The sequence below is a fragment of the Gasterosteus aculeatus genome, chromosome 17, assembly GCF_964276395.1.
Source record: "Gasterosteus aculeatus chromosome 17, fGasAcu3.hap1.1, whole genome shotgun sequence".
Lineage (NCBI taxonomy): Eukaryota > Metazoa > Chordata > Actinopteri > Perciformes > Gasterosteidae > Gasterosteus > Gasterosteus aculeatus.
In genome coordinates this window covers 9310212-9323917 of record NC_135705.1, presented here as the reverse complement: position 1 = coordinate 9323917, position 13706 = coordinate 9310212, and the positions used below count along the sequence as shown (strand labels likewise).

At 42.5% G+C, this 13706-nt stretch overlaps 3 protein-coding genes across 6 annotated transcripts; all 3 read left to right on the top strand.

The window, feature by feature from the left end:
* The first annotated feature begins 549 nt into the window (after window positions 1-549).
* Window positions 550-5241, top strand: slc25a34 (solute carrier family 25 member 34). Of its 3 annotated transcripts, none has more exons than XM_040202991.2 (6): window positions 550-693; window positions 1004-1764; window positions 3389-3454; window positions 4047-4199; window positions 4297-4431; window positions 4527-5241. In XM_040202991.2, the coding sequence occupies exons 2-6, from the start codon at window positions 1264-1266 to the stop codon at window positions 4737-4739; spliced, it is 1068 nt and encodes a 355-aa protein (XP_040058925.1). In that variant the 5' UTR covers window positions 550-693; window positions 1004-1263; the 3' UTR covers window positions 4740-5241. The 3 variants fall into 3 exon arrangements, with proteins under 3 accessions (XP_040058925.1, XP_077948165.1, XP_040058924.1); XM_040202990.2 differs by having other exon boundaries at window positions 580-847; XM_078092039.1 differs by having other exon boundaries at window positions 553-1764.
* A 216-nt stretch (window positions 5242-5457) lies between these two features.
* LOC120834748 (transmembrane protein 82) lies at window positions 5458-7438 on the top strand. Its single transcript, XM_040202992.2, has 6 exons — window positions 5458-5674; window positions 5770-5842; window positions 5933-6125; window positions 6278-6695; window positions 6965-7149; window positions 7270-7438. The coding sequence occupies exons 1-6, from the start codon at window positions 5593-5595 to the stop codon at window positions 7342-7344; spliced, it is 1026 nt and encodes a 341-aa protein (XP_040058926.1). The 5' UTR covers window positions 5458-5592; the 3' UTR covers window positions 7345-7438.
* A 1554-nt stretch (window positions 7439-8992) lies between these two features.
* Window positions 8993-13282, top strand: fblim1 (filamin binding LIM protein 1). 2 transcript variants are annotated; one of them, XM_040204942.2, is made up of 8 exons: window positions 8993-9697; window positions 10037-10406; window positions 10694-10851; window positions 11239-11332; window positions 11431-11600; window positions 11973-12151; window positions 12326-12446; window positions 12532-13282. In XM_040204942.2, exons 2-8 carry the CDS (start codon window positions 10061-10063, stop codon window positions 12640-12642), a joined length of 1179 nt encoding a protein of 392 aa, XP_040060876.1. In that variant the 5' UTR covers window positions 8993-9697; window positions 10037-10060; the 3' UTR covers window positions 12643-13282. The 2 variants fall into 2 exon arrangements, with proteins under 2 accessions (XP_040060876.1, XP_040060877.1); XM_040204943.2 differs by having other exon boundaries at window positions 9121-9697; window positions 10733-10851.
* Window positions 13283-13706: the final 424 nt, after the last annotated feature.

The window sequence follows — 13706 nt, the reverse complement described above, 5'->3', positions numbered from 1 at the left end:
AGTGAACTCTTAAGTAGTTTATTCGTGTTTGCTGTAAAGCGCGCCCCCTACTGGCTCCGTTGCGTACAGCACGTAAAGAAGGCACACGGAGTTATTTCAGTAAGCAACATGTGTTCCAAATGTATTTTAGAGATAACCCTCTTCGCAAAGAATGCTTCGAGACGTGTGTTGATTTTTCAAAATAACAACTTAATCTTTTCCCCTTTCGCTCATGTTTACGCTCAAAATTACCTCCAAAACAAATGTCTTTCATGTAGGAATATAATTGATACATTCATGTGGTGCAGAGGGAATACAGCACAGATTTTTGAGATCATCTGCTCTCTTCATCGGATTAACCTTGTTTAGACAGCATGAGTTCTCAACTCATTCTTCGACACACTCTTCTCTCCCCCCACATCAACAACAACCTTTTACCCAGAGAGCTCCAATTGAACGCGACAGGGGCAGTGTGGATCACAGCCATCTGATTGGTGCACACTCGAGGCAATGGTGGTGATGTGGCGGACAGGACTGAGCCCTTATTGGCTGTGGTGAGGAACGGTGGGCGGAGACTCTGACAATGAATGTGCTGAGGACACATGTTTACAATGATGGGCAGAGAGGAAGTATGGAGCTGCACTGGATCACTGAGAGTTTTTTGAATTAAGTCACCAAATTCAAGAGTTCTTTTTTTAAATTATTCCTCAGAAGGCACGTGAGAGGAGTTCTAATCAATTGTTTTTTCCCCCTGATAGGTCATGACTGGTTGTGTGCTGGTTTCAATGAATTTGAGTGGCGTGTGGGTCGTTTCATTCTGGTGATCCTGTGTCTGCTTTTAATGATTCTCTGGTTTATCAGGTGTAAGGTACAAGTTATATGTCATGTGAGCTAAAGGTTTAAATTACAACTGTCTTCCTCATGACACACAAGCACTTTGCCCTCAGGTGTAACGCTGAGCCTTATGTAATGTACCTGAACCTCATAATTAATGTATTGTTTACATGGATACATTCTCTTGCAGATGGTGCAGACGGACAAGGAAGCTCCCTGAGAAAGTCCCCGCAAAAGGACACTTATCATGCACGTTGACCTGTGGTCAGTGTCCCGGGAGAATAATGCAAAAGACATCGAAAATGAGTTCTCACAAAAACCTATAGAATTTGTTCCTGGTCATTCTTTTGCACCAAGTGCAGCAAACTCTCTCTGTTCCCCGACAAGCTGAAAAAGCTGCACCAGTGATTACAGGAACCGACAACACACACACACACACACTCCCCAGGGATGACCAGTACTCAGCTGCTGGAAACTCCTCCAGAAGAGCTTGTCTTCGGTGCCCAGCATTCCCGCGGGATGGCGTCCGACGTGTCCGCTGTGCCCCGCAGCGTCCTGGGACCCTCAACGCCCCCCACAGCTGTCTGGCCCCCTCTGGACTTTGCCCTGGGTGCTCTGGCCTGCTGTGCTGCCTGCGTGTTCACCAATCCCCTGGAGGTGATAAAGACCCGTCTGCAGCTTCAGGGAGAGCTGCGTGCACGGGGGTCCTACCAGAGACACTACCGGGGGGTCCTGCAGGCACTGTGGGTGGTGGGTCGCACCGACGGGCTCCGGGGCCTGCAGAAGGGCCTCTCCGTGGGCCTGATGTACCAGGGGGTGATGAACGGGGTGAGGCTGGGCTCCTACTCCTACTGCGAAGCTCTGGGCATCACCTCGTTCCACGGGGGCAGCCTGCTGTCAGGAGCCGGGGCCGGAGCGGTGGGTGCCTTCATCGCCTCTCCTGCATACCTGGCAAGTTTACTTAAGCAACTGCTTTTATTGTCTCGTCTATTGCAGATGGCTCCCCGTTTCTATTTGTTCTTTGCTTTTGTCCTCCCGTCAAAGGGTGCATGAGTTGTGAGCAGTTGACATTATAGTATAAATTATGTTTACCCTCTTCAGACTTTAAAAAATGCTGGAATGAAGTTGATTGTTGATCAGCTCTTTGGGTTTTCTTTGTACATTTAATCAGTGTTATAAATTATTTGTAGTTAAAATTATACCATGGGCAGTTACTGTAAATAACAAAGAAATATGTCCAAAAGACATATTAAAAATACAAATTAAAAATATATCTTTTTCTTTTATTTCTTTTATTTCTTTAATTTAGAACAAATCTCCCAAATGAATAAACCATCCCGGCGTTCTCCAACTACGGCCGAAAGTCAGAACATGTTTGGACCTGGTGGGTCTAAATGTCTGTGAAACGTACTACATACATCATCTCAGTAAACAGACTCGTTTAACATTGGATCACATTGTTGATTCACATACTACGCCCACATTGTAAAACAAGAGGTGTTCATAGTTCATATCGGTCACTACTGGAGATACTATATAATCTATGCACATAACATTCTCTCACTCACTCGCGTATCCACATGAACACTGAAACGACTTCTGTTTGACGTAAAAAGACAGCAGATTTTGAAGATGCTCATTTGATTTCTGCATTTCAAATTGCCTCCGATTGTGTGGACAAGATGAAAAACTACAACAACCAGAACATGTGAACCTATTCTTTAGCAATGACTCCTTTGAGCTACTAAAAGGTATTATAAAGGGTACCTTCTACCCTTCATCTTCAACCTTCTAACTGTGTGAAATAAATGAGGGGTATGACACGTTTTTAATGAATTAAAAGAATGGAAATTGGAAAACTCGCATTCAAACATGACATTGCAAAACCTCTGTCTAACGTCTATTTTAAAATCTAGTACGAGGACTGGTTTGGCAAGTGACATTACAGGGGTGTGTGTGGTTACTGTGTCTAATCTACTTCCTGAACTCAAACAATCTGATCTCAACCTGACTTTACAACACAAGATGTGAATGTTCTAATGCGAGAGGTTCAGCTGTCACATAAAACCATCTCTAACATTGTGCACCGTCATGGAAAGAGAATATCGCTTTACAACATGTTTGTCTCTTTCTCTAAATATAATCATGGACTTTGCTTCAACCTGAATGTACCAAAATATACAGTCCCTTCTGGCCCCTTGCGGTTGGCAGTGAGTGAAGAAAAGGAAGGTTAACTGAAGGTTATTTTATGGACTGTTCATGAGATAAAGTGGAGAGACTTCTTGTTTTTGAGCTTGCCGTGACTGCTGTTTGATCTTTAGGGTTCGGTGCGAATGAATCACTGAGGAATTTGTAAAGAAAGGTGCGTGCTGTATGTGACGCGCACTCGATACGCGTTGGTAGAGTTACCTGTACCTGTTGCTCAACTCATTCTGGCATCTGACTCAGACATCAGCCAACTTAGTTGTCACTGAGTCTGGCTGATGTCTGAAGTCTGGTCTGTCCGTGCCGATTTTTGTCACAGTATCTAGTTCAGTCTGAATACGCATTACACCCTTGTGTGCTTCCTTCATAGGTGAAGACCCACCTGCAGGCCCAGACCGTGGAAGCCATAGCTGTAGGCCACCAGCATAACCACCTGGTAAGACCGACATGTTCAAAGTAAGACACAAGAATACAGTACACCGTCTGTTGTTTTATGTGGGATTATGTCTCAGCAATTATGCTTATATTCAATATAAGACATTTATTCAAAGTTTAGGGTAAAAGTAGGTATGTCTTGCCGGAAAAATGGTCTTAATGTATTGCAGTAATGCATCATAAATATGTATCATAAATATGTTTTTGATGTGACTCTGCTGATCAATTTAAAGTAAACATTTAGATATTTATTTATGCGGTCCACTATGTTGGAGCGATATCTGAAAGTTCACAGTGCTTTCAGTCGCTATCTGATTAGACCTTGTTTCAGGATTAGATGGGTGTGGAAACACTGCACTTGATTAAATTAGATTACATTCCACCATTGATGGATACTACATTTTGGTGTTAAAAGTTTGAACCGATGCCACTTAATGTTTGCATATAATTTAGTATATGAACTGGTATGAAGTGATATGCAAGAAAAAAAGAGCAAATCCATTTCCATAACTATTTACCACCACCACATAATAGATGCTTTTTTCCTGCTACTTCCAGCCCACCGATGCCTTTTGTTTTTTCCTTAATTTCAGGGAGTCTTTGATGCCTTTGTTACCATCTATAGAAGAGACGGTGTGATTGGCCTCTGGAGGGGAGTGAACGGGGCCGTGCCTCGAGTCATGGTGGGATCAGCTGCTCAACTGGCAACCTTCACATCGGCGAAGGAATGGGTGTCACATACCCAGGTAGGTATATGTGATGAACAGCTGACGTTTTTACAGCACATGTACCCAAACAGTTGCTGTCACGCCCGTAATGACTTCATCGCTCCTCTTGGTTCAGTGGTTCAGTCCAAACAGCTGGCTCATAGCTTTGATAGCAGCCACGATCAGCGGAGTCGCCGTGGCGATCAGCATGACCCCGTTCGACGTCATTAGTACGCGGCTCTACAATCAGCCCGTGGACGAGTTTCGCAGGGTGAGTTTTAGGTGACCTCTTTTCATCGCAACAGTCGTTGCTTATAAATAATAATGGAAGAACACATTAACCACATCTTACTTACTACTTTTTAGGGGCGACTGTATCAGGGATTTTCAGACTGTATGCTGAAGGTGTGCCAATCCGAGGGCGTGCTGGGGTTTTATAAAGGCATGGGCCCTGTCTTCCTGCGCTTGGCCCCACACACTATGCTCAGCATGCTGTTCTGGGATATGATGAGGCAACACAGCCTAAAGGACAACCAGAGCAAGGAGATAAAACCTCCCAATCATCTGGCACATGATTGACTGGAATGTGTGCAAATTTAAAGCTAATGTTTGACATTTTGATAAAGGTGCTTCATTGTATTGCTCTATAGAAAATAAGCATATTTCCCAAAATGTCGAACTGTTGCTTTAAGTGAGAATCACTCAAATGTTGCACAAACATTTTTCTCTGCTGTTTAAAGGGATGATGTCACTTTCATGGGCTTTGTCTGCAGTGACAAAGTGAGGGAAGTGAGACCCGTGTGCTTGTGTGGAGTCCCGATGAGATCAAGAAAAAGGTGTACTATCAAACATAAGCTTTGTGTTGTTTAGAGCCCAGTATGGCCGCGGTCGCAAGTTAACACATCATTCTAGATGCCTTGTATGTTAAATGTAAAGGAAAGATTCTGTTTTTATTCACATTTTGAAATTGAGGTTTTATCTACAGAAATTTTACCTACAGGGACGTCAACCATATGAACATCAACGTATGATGATGACAATAATAATAATAAAGAGTTTCTTTTTGTATGAAAAGCATAAAGTGGATGTGGTTTTGTATTTTCTTGGACACAAGTGTTGCATGTTATATGCACGATATCTAAGATCTGATCTCTTTTATTTGAAGCCATTTATACGGTGATGGATTGCTCTGTTTTAGAGAAGCGTCTTCATTCATTGGGAGGTGATTAGACTGCCAACCACTCTTATCCCAATTGACCCTTGGACCCGAAACACAAAGCCCACTCTGACCTAAAGACAACAGTTGGGTTTACAAAAATTCAACATTAACTGCCTTTTAGCTTCTAATCAGCTTCTTGGATTGAAGAAGCATGAGCAAGAGATCATAGCATTTTTCTGTGTGCTTCTTGAGATATTACCTGGAAAAACAAACATGTTTTTGTCCTTCCCCTGGAGCTGGGGAATTTTTGAATGGAAATTTATAGATTCAAACTCAATAGACTGTTTTTTTCGAGGTGAGTTGACTATATGTTTTTTTTCATGACAATAGCAAAAAATCTAAAGTAGCTTCTTTGCAAACGTGTATTTGCTGTTTTTTTATGCTTCAAAGGGCTCGTGGGTGCATGTGGAATATCGGTGCTGTGCAATTTGATAAGAGTTTACAACCTTATTGAAACATGCAGGTGAGTTTATTCCATTAAAAGGGACGCAATTGTAATAATGTATATAAGTGCACTACTCATACTCATTGTCGGATTTTCCCCTCTACACAGGGATTCTGAGACTAAAACTGAAAGCAAACCGAGTTTATTCTCACTTGGCAATCTTCTGAGAAGGAACTGTATAAAAGCTCTTCAGTTCTGGTTTCTGACGGTCCTCCTGTCTCTGGTGGGCTCGAGGGTCTCCTCTCTCATAGTCCTGGAGTTTTCTCTCAGAGCCGTTTCTGCGTGGGCATCAGCAGGCCTGGTGAGCTGCGTAAACACAGCAGATGGAAACTAATAGACTTAAACGTGTTTCATGCACGGCGTACTATCGCCGCGTATCCTTGTCTTTGACACGTACCCATTTCTACACTGATGTTATTTTTCCCCACACTCTTCTCATCTACGTGGTCTAAGGATGCCCGAAGCAGAGGCCTGGACCTGCTCCTGACCCAGTGCCAGTTCTCCCTGGGATGCGCCCTCACCTGTACCCTGCACTTCCTCCATCAGGGGGCTCCACACAGCTCCCTCAGCTTGTTTCTGGCAGCTGCTCTCAGCTGGGCACTGGCCAGTGCCTGCCGCAGTTTGTGGAGCCATGTGGCCAGACTCTACCCGCTACATAGCAAAGAGGGTTACTGTGGGAAGTGCAGCACCCTCCTGGCCTCTGGACACACCATATTGGCTTCAGTACAAAGAGCGGTTGTCTTGGCCTTTGCAATAGCGAGCGTGGCGTCCACTTCTACCGTTTATGACCACTTCCTGTCCCAGAAAGATGCTCTAAAGTTTTGGACTCCATTGACACTCTGCTACACCCTGTTGGTTGTCTACATTCAAGGTGATGAAGGGCCAACTATACAGGCAACGGAGATGGTGTTTTAGAGGGACTTCGAGAGGGAAAAACATTAATAGCTTTATCAAACTTTACCTCAGGTAAATAGACAAATGAAAATAACAAGAAAGGAGAACAATAAAACAATCAATATAAAATGAGGCCATGAAAAACAGGACACATGAGGCAAACAATACAAATGATATGAAAAGCACAACAGAAAACGACAATCTTTTATCGTTATTGTGTAACGTTTTGTTTTGCATTTTGCACAGAGGATCAGCGGCGGCAGACTGGCACTGAGGCAATGCTACACACCGTCGTGCTGAGACTGGGAGCCTTACTGGTGCTCATGTTGACAATGGGCAACTGGTCTGATGTCCTCCACGTCCTCTTCAGTTTCCTGGGTGAAGCAGTCTGCCTACTGCCTTCTCAGGACCTGCTGAAAGCCGCGTTACAGGTTTTCAAAACCTTATTATTTCAAAAATATATTCTAATTCCCTTGTTTGCAATTCTGGATTTATTGTATAGCTCTATAGAAATATTAAAATTGCATTTAACTGTCATGTTTCACTTTTAGGAAGAAGAAGAAGACATGAGAGGACCTCCAGCAGCAAGGCAAAGGAACACAATGAAAAGATCATCAGATCGATAATCTACCTCAAATATCAGAAACTACCTCATATGTCAAGATATCTCAATACCTTTAAGAATAATAAAACGATCATTGTCGCCATGCTTCAGATGAATTCTGGACTTAACTGTTTTTGAAACCTGTTTTAAAATAAGAAACAGAAGGAGGAGTTTGTAATTTTACGCCATAAAGAAGCTGCTGTCTCATTTCCAGTGTTAACTTGAAGATTTGGCATTTATGTTATTTTGATGTTGCATGTTATGTAAGTCAAATACATGGAAACGCATTGTCGAGCTGCCCACTACATTTGTAATGCAGATGTTTTTTTAAATCTATAACACAGCATAATTATACCTAGCCAAGACTAATATTTCCCTCATGAATAAAACTCAAAAAGCATTAATTAATAGCAGAAGAGTGAGCAGCATAGTGACCGACAAAAAAATGTATAATGGAGAAAACATTTCTATAACGTATGGTTATACATATTATAATTCCTGTACTTTGAAGGGAGCTTTATAAAGTTTTTTGGAAAAGGATGCTGTCAATGCGAGGTTTATTTTTTCAACAGAAAGCCTACACGACTAACAGGAGGTGTGAGGTGTTTTAAAGAAGAGCCTATGAACCAGTGTGGTCTAATGAAACATTATCCAGTTGCATTGTGGGAAGTGTAGGATCTGGCGTTTTTGGAGCTGCACCATAAAGTAAAGTCAGAATGCTTTGGCTTCTGTGTCTCACATTCTCCTTCACTTCACATTGCCCAGTAATCTTACTCCCACTTGAGGTATTTTGGTAAAGTAACGGTAATTCTCCCTGTCAATAGTTTTATCACCCTTGCAGATGTCTGCACGTAGGAGAACAGTATCAGTTTTTGTGAACGTGGAATTGTCTTTTTTTTTTCCTTTCTGTGTTTCTTCCTTTTTCATTCCTTTCATTCTATTTTAAAACGTTGCCCTGCTCAACCAGGTAGATACAAACTGAGGGTTAAAGCAACGCAAATAGCTTGTGATGTTGAGGAGTGATTTGAAAAGACATGTTGTAGATCCAGTGAAGGGGTTCACGGAGTTTAATGAGGATTTAGGCTGTTGGGGGGGCGGAGCATGGGAGTCCGGGGATTGTGTCATCAGCAAGCATGCTCCCTCCTGCAACCGTGACATCACTGCAGCATTCCTCTGCACAGAGCTGGAACAACAGAGACCCCCATCACTCTCCTCATCTGCGTCTCCTGTTAACCCCCTCTCTTCCACCAGACTGATCCATATTCAACACGTAGTTCGTCACGCTATCTTGTCTGTTCTTTCCGACGCTCAGGAGGGGAGTGGACCGTACAAAGGTTGGCCTACGGAAACTAAACACAACATTTGCTGATCAGCAGACGTGATACGGCCTTGGACTCAGAGCACAGAACATAACAAAGCAGCTTGTTCATTGGACTCACAGACACTGCCCCCCCCCCCACACACACACACGCACACACACATTCACCCCTTCCCCCTTCTCCTAATACACCAATATCTCCTCTTGCACAATGCCCTGATTCATCGCACCGTAATGCTGCAGCTCCTTCATGGCTGCTTTCAACCAAAGAAGCTCCATCGGAGGAGCCTGATGAAGTCCAGAACATACTATCAGACGTTGGAGGGGCACAAATGGGAGCAGTCCTAGGAGACACTGATAGCGAGTCAAGGCTGAAGTGATATAATGTAGTGGGGGAAGGGAAGGCCGAACGAGGGAGAAAAAAAGGAGGCAGACTCAATGAGGGAGGTAGGGAAAATAAAGCTGACAGAACAATAAGGCAGAGCTGCAAGGGAGAGTAAAAGAGGACAGTTTGAGATAGATAGTTGCTGTAAAAAAAGGCAGGTACAGTCACATCCTGCTACGCATTGAAAAACACGAAGGAGCGGGGGTCTGAATGAGGTTATTTAAGGGCAAAGATCTCACGATATTATATTTAAAAGTTGCTTTTGATTAGTTTTACCAACGGTTGCATGACTTTCTTTGTGTGTCTGTGTGCATGCATGCCTTCGTGTTTGTGTGTGGCTGCGTGCCTGCCAGGTTTTCAAAGCGGATGCATGTGTCATGTTTTTTACTGCACTTTGCCCGAGATTAACTCTTCACCTTTTACGGTCGGGAGGAAGGTGGTATTGTCAGTCAGCTTGAGAAGGAGGAGGAGTCGACAGAGGAGAGAGTCCGGGAGGAAGGCGCAGAAGGAAAAGGAGTGGCCTTCTGCCGATAATCGCCCTCTCTAGCGGAGTAAAGTCTTCTCTCTGTGGCAGCTTACAGTAGGGAAAACACACCAGGCGGTTTGAGATACAGCACAGCAAGGGAGGAAGAGCAAAAGACTGAGCTGTCTCCAAACCACATTTTCTCACAGGTATGTAATGGCAGCTCACAAACAGATTCAATGGGTTTCAAGTTAACAAATGATTCAAATTGGGGCTTTCTCCCCCTAAAACCATTCATTATAGATAATGAGAGCAGTGAGTGTGTGAATTTACTTTTCTAAAGTGATAGTGATAGTGAACACACCCACAAACTTGACTTAAAGGGTGTGTACACATTCAACACTATTGACATGATGCAAATGAAATGTCTCAACTTGAATAACATGCTCAACCTCAAATGGTGTTCAGGCTGTGGATTGTTTCTATGTTTCCAAAGAACTACAAACCATTGAATGTGCAGATAATCATTTTTTCTGTCCTCCTTGTAGGTTTTATGTGGGATTTATACAGTCATGGCATCGGCAGCTCTACCAAAAAGGATGGTGTCCTCAGTCTTCATCACGCTGGCTGCTCCTCACCGAGCCACAGTCACACAGCAGCAGCAGCAGCCCGTCCTCCAAGCTCACAGTGGTGCAGTCAGAGACAAGCCGCACACGGCTGTGCGAGTTAGCCCGAGCGACGTCCACGCCGTCAGACACAAGAAAGAGGACGACCAGCAGCCGGAGGGTTATGGCAGAGTAGACAGCAAAAAGCCACTCTTCACGGGGGCCGCTGCCAGAACGTCAGACTCTCAGAGCCCCAAACCTGCCCAAACCGGAGCCAGCAGAGGAAAGCTGCAAGGAGGCAACAGAGATGCAGGTATTCATGACAAAACCAATGTTTCATCTTGGATTAGACACAGCACCTGAAATACATGCAGAAAATGACCCTGTATGGTGCTGATGCCACGAGGGCCTGGCTTTATATTATGTTTTTGAATCATTTGTTGGGGTAGAGGGATTCCCAAACTATAAATGAGTGCTTACAAGATCTCGGACTCTGTCTAAAAGAGAACACAACCTCTTTTACAAATCATAGTTTGTTTACCAGGAGGACGGGAGATCAGTATTGTAGTGATTCAAAGTAATATTTTTTTTGTCAAACAGATTTCTTCCCTGCTCCTCCTCTTCCTCCTCCTGCTGCAGAGCCTTCATCTCATGGAACATTGTTCTCTGAAGAATCAGCTCTTCCACCACCTCCTCCCGCCCTGAAGCCTCCCCCCCCCCCTCTGATCCAAAGCCTGCAGCCAGTTCACGACAAAGAGGTGACCAGACTTCAGTTACAGTTTCATCACTCAAATGTTTATGTCCATTACTGTCATTAGTTTGATCCCACTTTTCACCAAAATCAGACAAGTAATTATTACGGATACTGTAAATTGGTGTGCAGCGGTCATAAGGGATGATCTGCAAAAAATGATTTGCATATTATTTTTTTTTAAAGACATTTGCATTGATCTTTCTTTGAACTTTTTAATAAAAATGTTGGAGATTTTCGGCTTCAATGGGCATAATCTGCGCATATATTTATTTAGAGACATTAAACGTGGATATTGTTTGTTCAAAATCAACCATTCATTTCAGTGTCTGGTTCATCTTGTGAGGCCAAACACAAATGTACATTTACATTAACAATGTGCTTTACATTTGAGGTGGAAACAAGCACACCATCTAGTGGGTTAAACCAAGATGAACAATCCCACGGGATCCATAAAAGTGGCCAAGACACGAGCAGGGAGAGTAGAGGTAACAGGATCTCTAGTTACACATTTACTGTGTAAGCCATACGAAATCCACATGTAAATGTAACCTGCATTGATGTGATCTGTTTGTTTACCATACAGAGGTGTGTGGCTTCTGTCGGAAACCCGTGGCTCCTTCTGAACCTGTGATAGAGGCCTTAAACAGGACGTACCATGACGGTTGTTTCCAGTGTCGATCTTGTCACGTTCCCCTGGCTGGTAAACAGTACTACAACAAGGCGGGAATCCCACTCTGTGAAGACTGCTACCAGGTAGGATGGTCTTAAAGCTGCAGATACATCCTTCTATCAAACACTATGCCATGTGTTTTTAGTGAACACTGTAGTTTGATTGAATTCCAATCTGATTGAAGTGTAAAATAAGAAAGGCAGCAAAGATGCTCGTTGTAAAGAAATCAAATATTTGGTTTGCATGTTTTGCAAAAATTCAACGGGAGCCAAATGTTGATTGCAAAGTGGGAGAAACTGCATAAAAGAAGTTTAACACTAAACTGTCTTTTGGAGAATTACCACCATTCACACATGAGGTATAAATGGTTTATTGTCAATGAGTTATACAGGGGAAAATGTGGTGTGGTCTTTTGCTGGATTGTATTCCAGTGACCATTCATTTCTGTCTTATAGGCGAGCCTGGAACTTTGCTGGGCGTGTGGGGAGGTCATCACAGACCATGTGATCCGTGCCCTGGAGCGGGCATACCACCTTCCTTGTTTCACCTGTGCAACCTGTAAACAGCAAATTGGGGATAAAGCTTTTGCTCAAGGAGAAGTTGGAGAAGTTTATTGCCTCCATGACTATTACAGGTAGGGTCGTTAAAGATTATGGCAAGTACCACATAAACAACGTTTAACGTGATACATTAACAAACGGCTTTTTCCTTCTAATCTGGAAATCCCGTTCAATTTAACTTAATTTATTGCCATTGTAGACACATGGTTGCAAAACTCATTCTTGCTTTTCTTTCCTTGTCTTTAAAGGAAGTATGCTCCGAAGTGCAACGCCTGCAAACAGCTAATCATTCCAAAAGAAGATGGTACTGACAGCTATAATGTTGAATGCCTGGGACACTCGTACCACGAAAACTGCTACAGGTGTGAGGTAGGCATTCGGTGAGCAAACAGTGTTTACTGTTATGCAAACACAAATGAATCCTCACTAAGGAAGTATTTTTCATTTTCTGCAGATCTGTGTTATCCAGCTTTCCCCTGAACCGAATGAGCATGGCTGCTATCCTTTAAATGGGAATCTGCTTTGCAAATCTTGCCATCTGAGTGTGGTTTCTGGGCAGCACTGACACTGACCTTACGTCCCGAGATCAACTGCAACTGATGGAAAAGTGCCACGAGAGATGGGGGACTTTGGATGGGCAATGTGCACGACTCTGGAATAACAATGTCACACATCTTCCAATAGAACAATAATAACATATGGCTTGTTCTTTTCCTTTTTCTTCACAATATATCATGCTTTTGATTCTCATTTTATTCTTTTATACTTGATCATTTTGCACTCAATAAACAACCAAATGCAGCAAATATATTTATTCAAAAAACATTGTGAACATTGTGCGAGCATTATTTGAATTCTTGTAGTCTCAATCAGTAAACTGTTTTTCAATCACATTAACCCTTTATATAGAAAACAACCTTTATGAAAGTAAACTAATATATTTGATCATGAGCCAACATACAGTTTGTTAAATTACACAAACACTATTAATATGAGTTAAGATGAGAACGTTGACTACAAACATTTGAGATTTATAAATAATGTGTAACAGTAATAATGACTATGATGGTACTTGAAAAAGCACTCATTCGGAACCAAAATTAGAGGCCGCTTTAGATGTGACAACATTTGAACACATAGACTGGAACAGGGGCCTATATTGACTATTTTTGCCTCAAGAATAGAACGATTCACAATGATTTGAATTTAAAAGTCTGAGTCAGATTCTTTCCTTATTTATGTTCAGTAGCTCAAAATGGCTTGTTTGTGTGATTGTCTTTGTATATAAACTTTTATAAAAAAAAAATTGGTGGAATTTTTTGGGGCATTTACGTTTTTATTCATCACACTTTTTATTTACTATTATATGTATTATCTGTTTCAGCTAGTCCTTACTGTAGTAATATTTGAAAGAAATGATTTGGTTTGAATTCATACTTTTTTTTCCAGACAAATGTGTGGTTTACATCACTTTTACTCTGAGTGAGTTTTCTGACCAGCTTGTATAACCATACGAAGACAGTAATATGAGGACTTGTGTCCCAAACAATGCATGAGTGTTGCGCCAGAATTATTCTGGGGTGGCAGATCACTTTTGACCATCAATTTTGAAATAATGTACCAAGCTAA

Coding starts and splice junctions, on each gene's coding strand:
- slc25a34 (XM_040202991.2), top strand. CDS start 1,264: ATGACCAGTACTCAGCTGCTGGAAACTCCTCCAGAAGAGCTTGTCTTC. Junction 4,200..4,296: donor AATGGGTGTCACATACCCAG/GTAGGTATATGT, acceptor CTCTTGGTTCAG/TGGTTCAGTCCAAACAGCTG. Junction 4,432..4,526: donor CCGTGGACGAGTTTCGCAGG/GTGAGTTTTAGG, acceptor ACTACTTTTTAG/GGGCGACTGTATCAGGGATT.
- LOC120834748 (XM_040202992.2), top strand. CDS start 5,593: ATGTTTTTGTCCTTCCCCTGGAGCTGGGGAATTTTTGAATGGAAATTT. Junction 5,843..5,932: donor AACCTTATTGAAACATGCAG/GTGAGTTTATTC, acceptor CCCTCTACACAG/GGATTCTGAGACTAAAACTG. Junction 7,150..7,269: donor TGCTGAAAGCCGCGTTACAG/GTTTTCAAAACC, acceptor TTTCACTTTTAG/GAAGAAGAAGAAGACATGAG.
- fblim1 (XM_040204942.2), top strand. CDS start 10,061: ATGGCATCGGCAGCTCTACCAAAAAGGATGGTGTCCTCAGTCTTCATC. Junction 10,852..11,238: donor AGCCAGTTCACGACAAAGAG/GTGACCAGACTT, acceptor TTTACATTTGAG/GTGGAAACAAGCACACCATC. Junction 12,152..12,325: donor TGCCTCCATGACTATTACAG/GTAGGGTCGTTA, acceptor TTGTCTTTAAAG/GAAGTATGCTCCGAAGTGCA.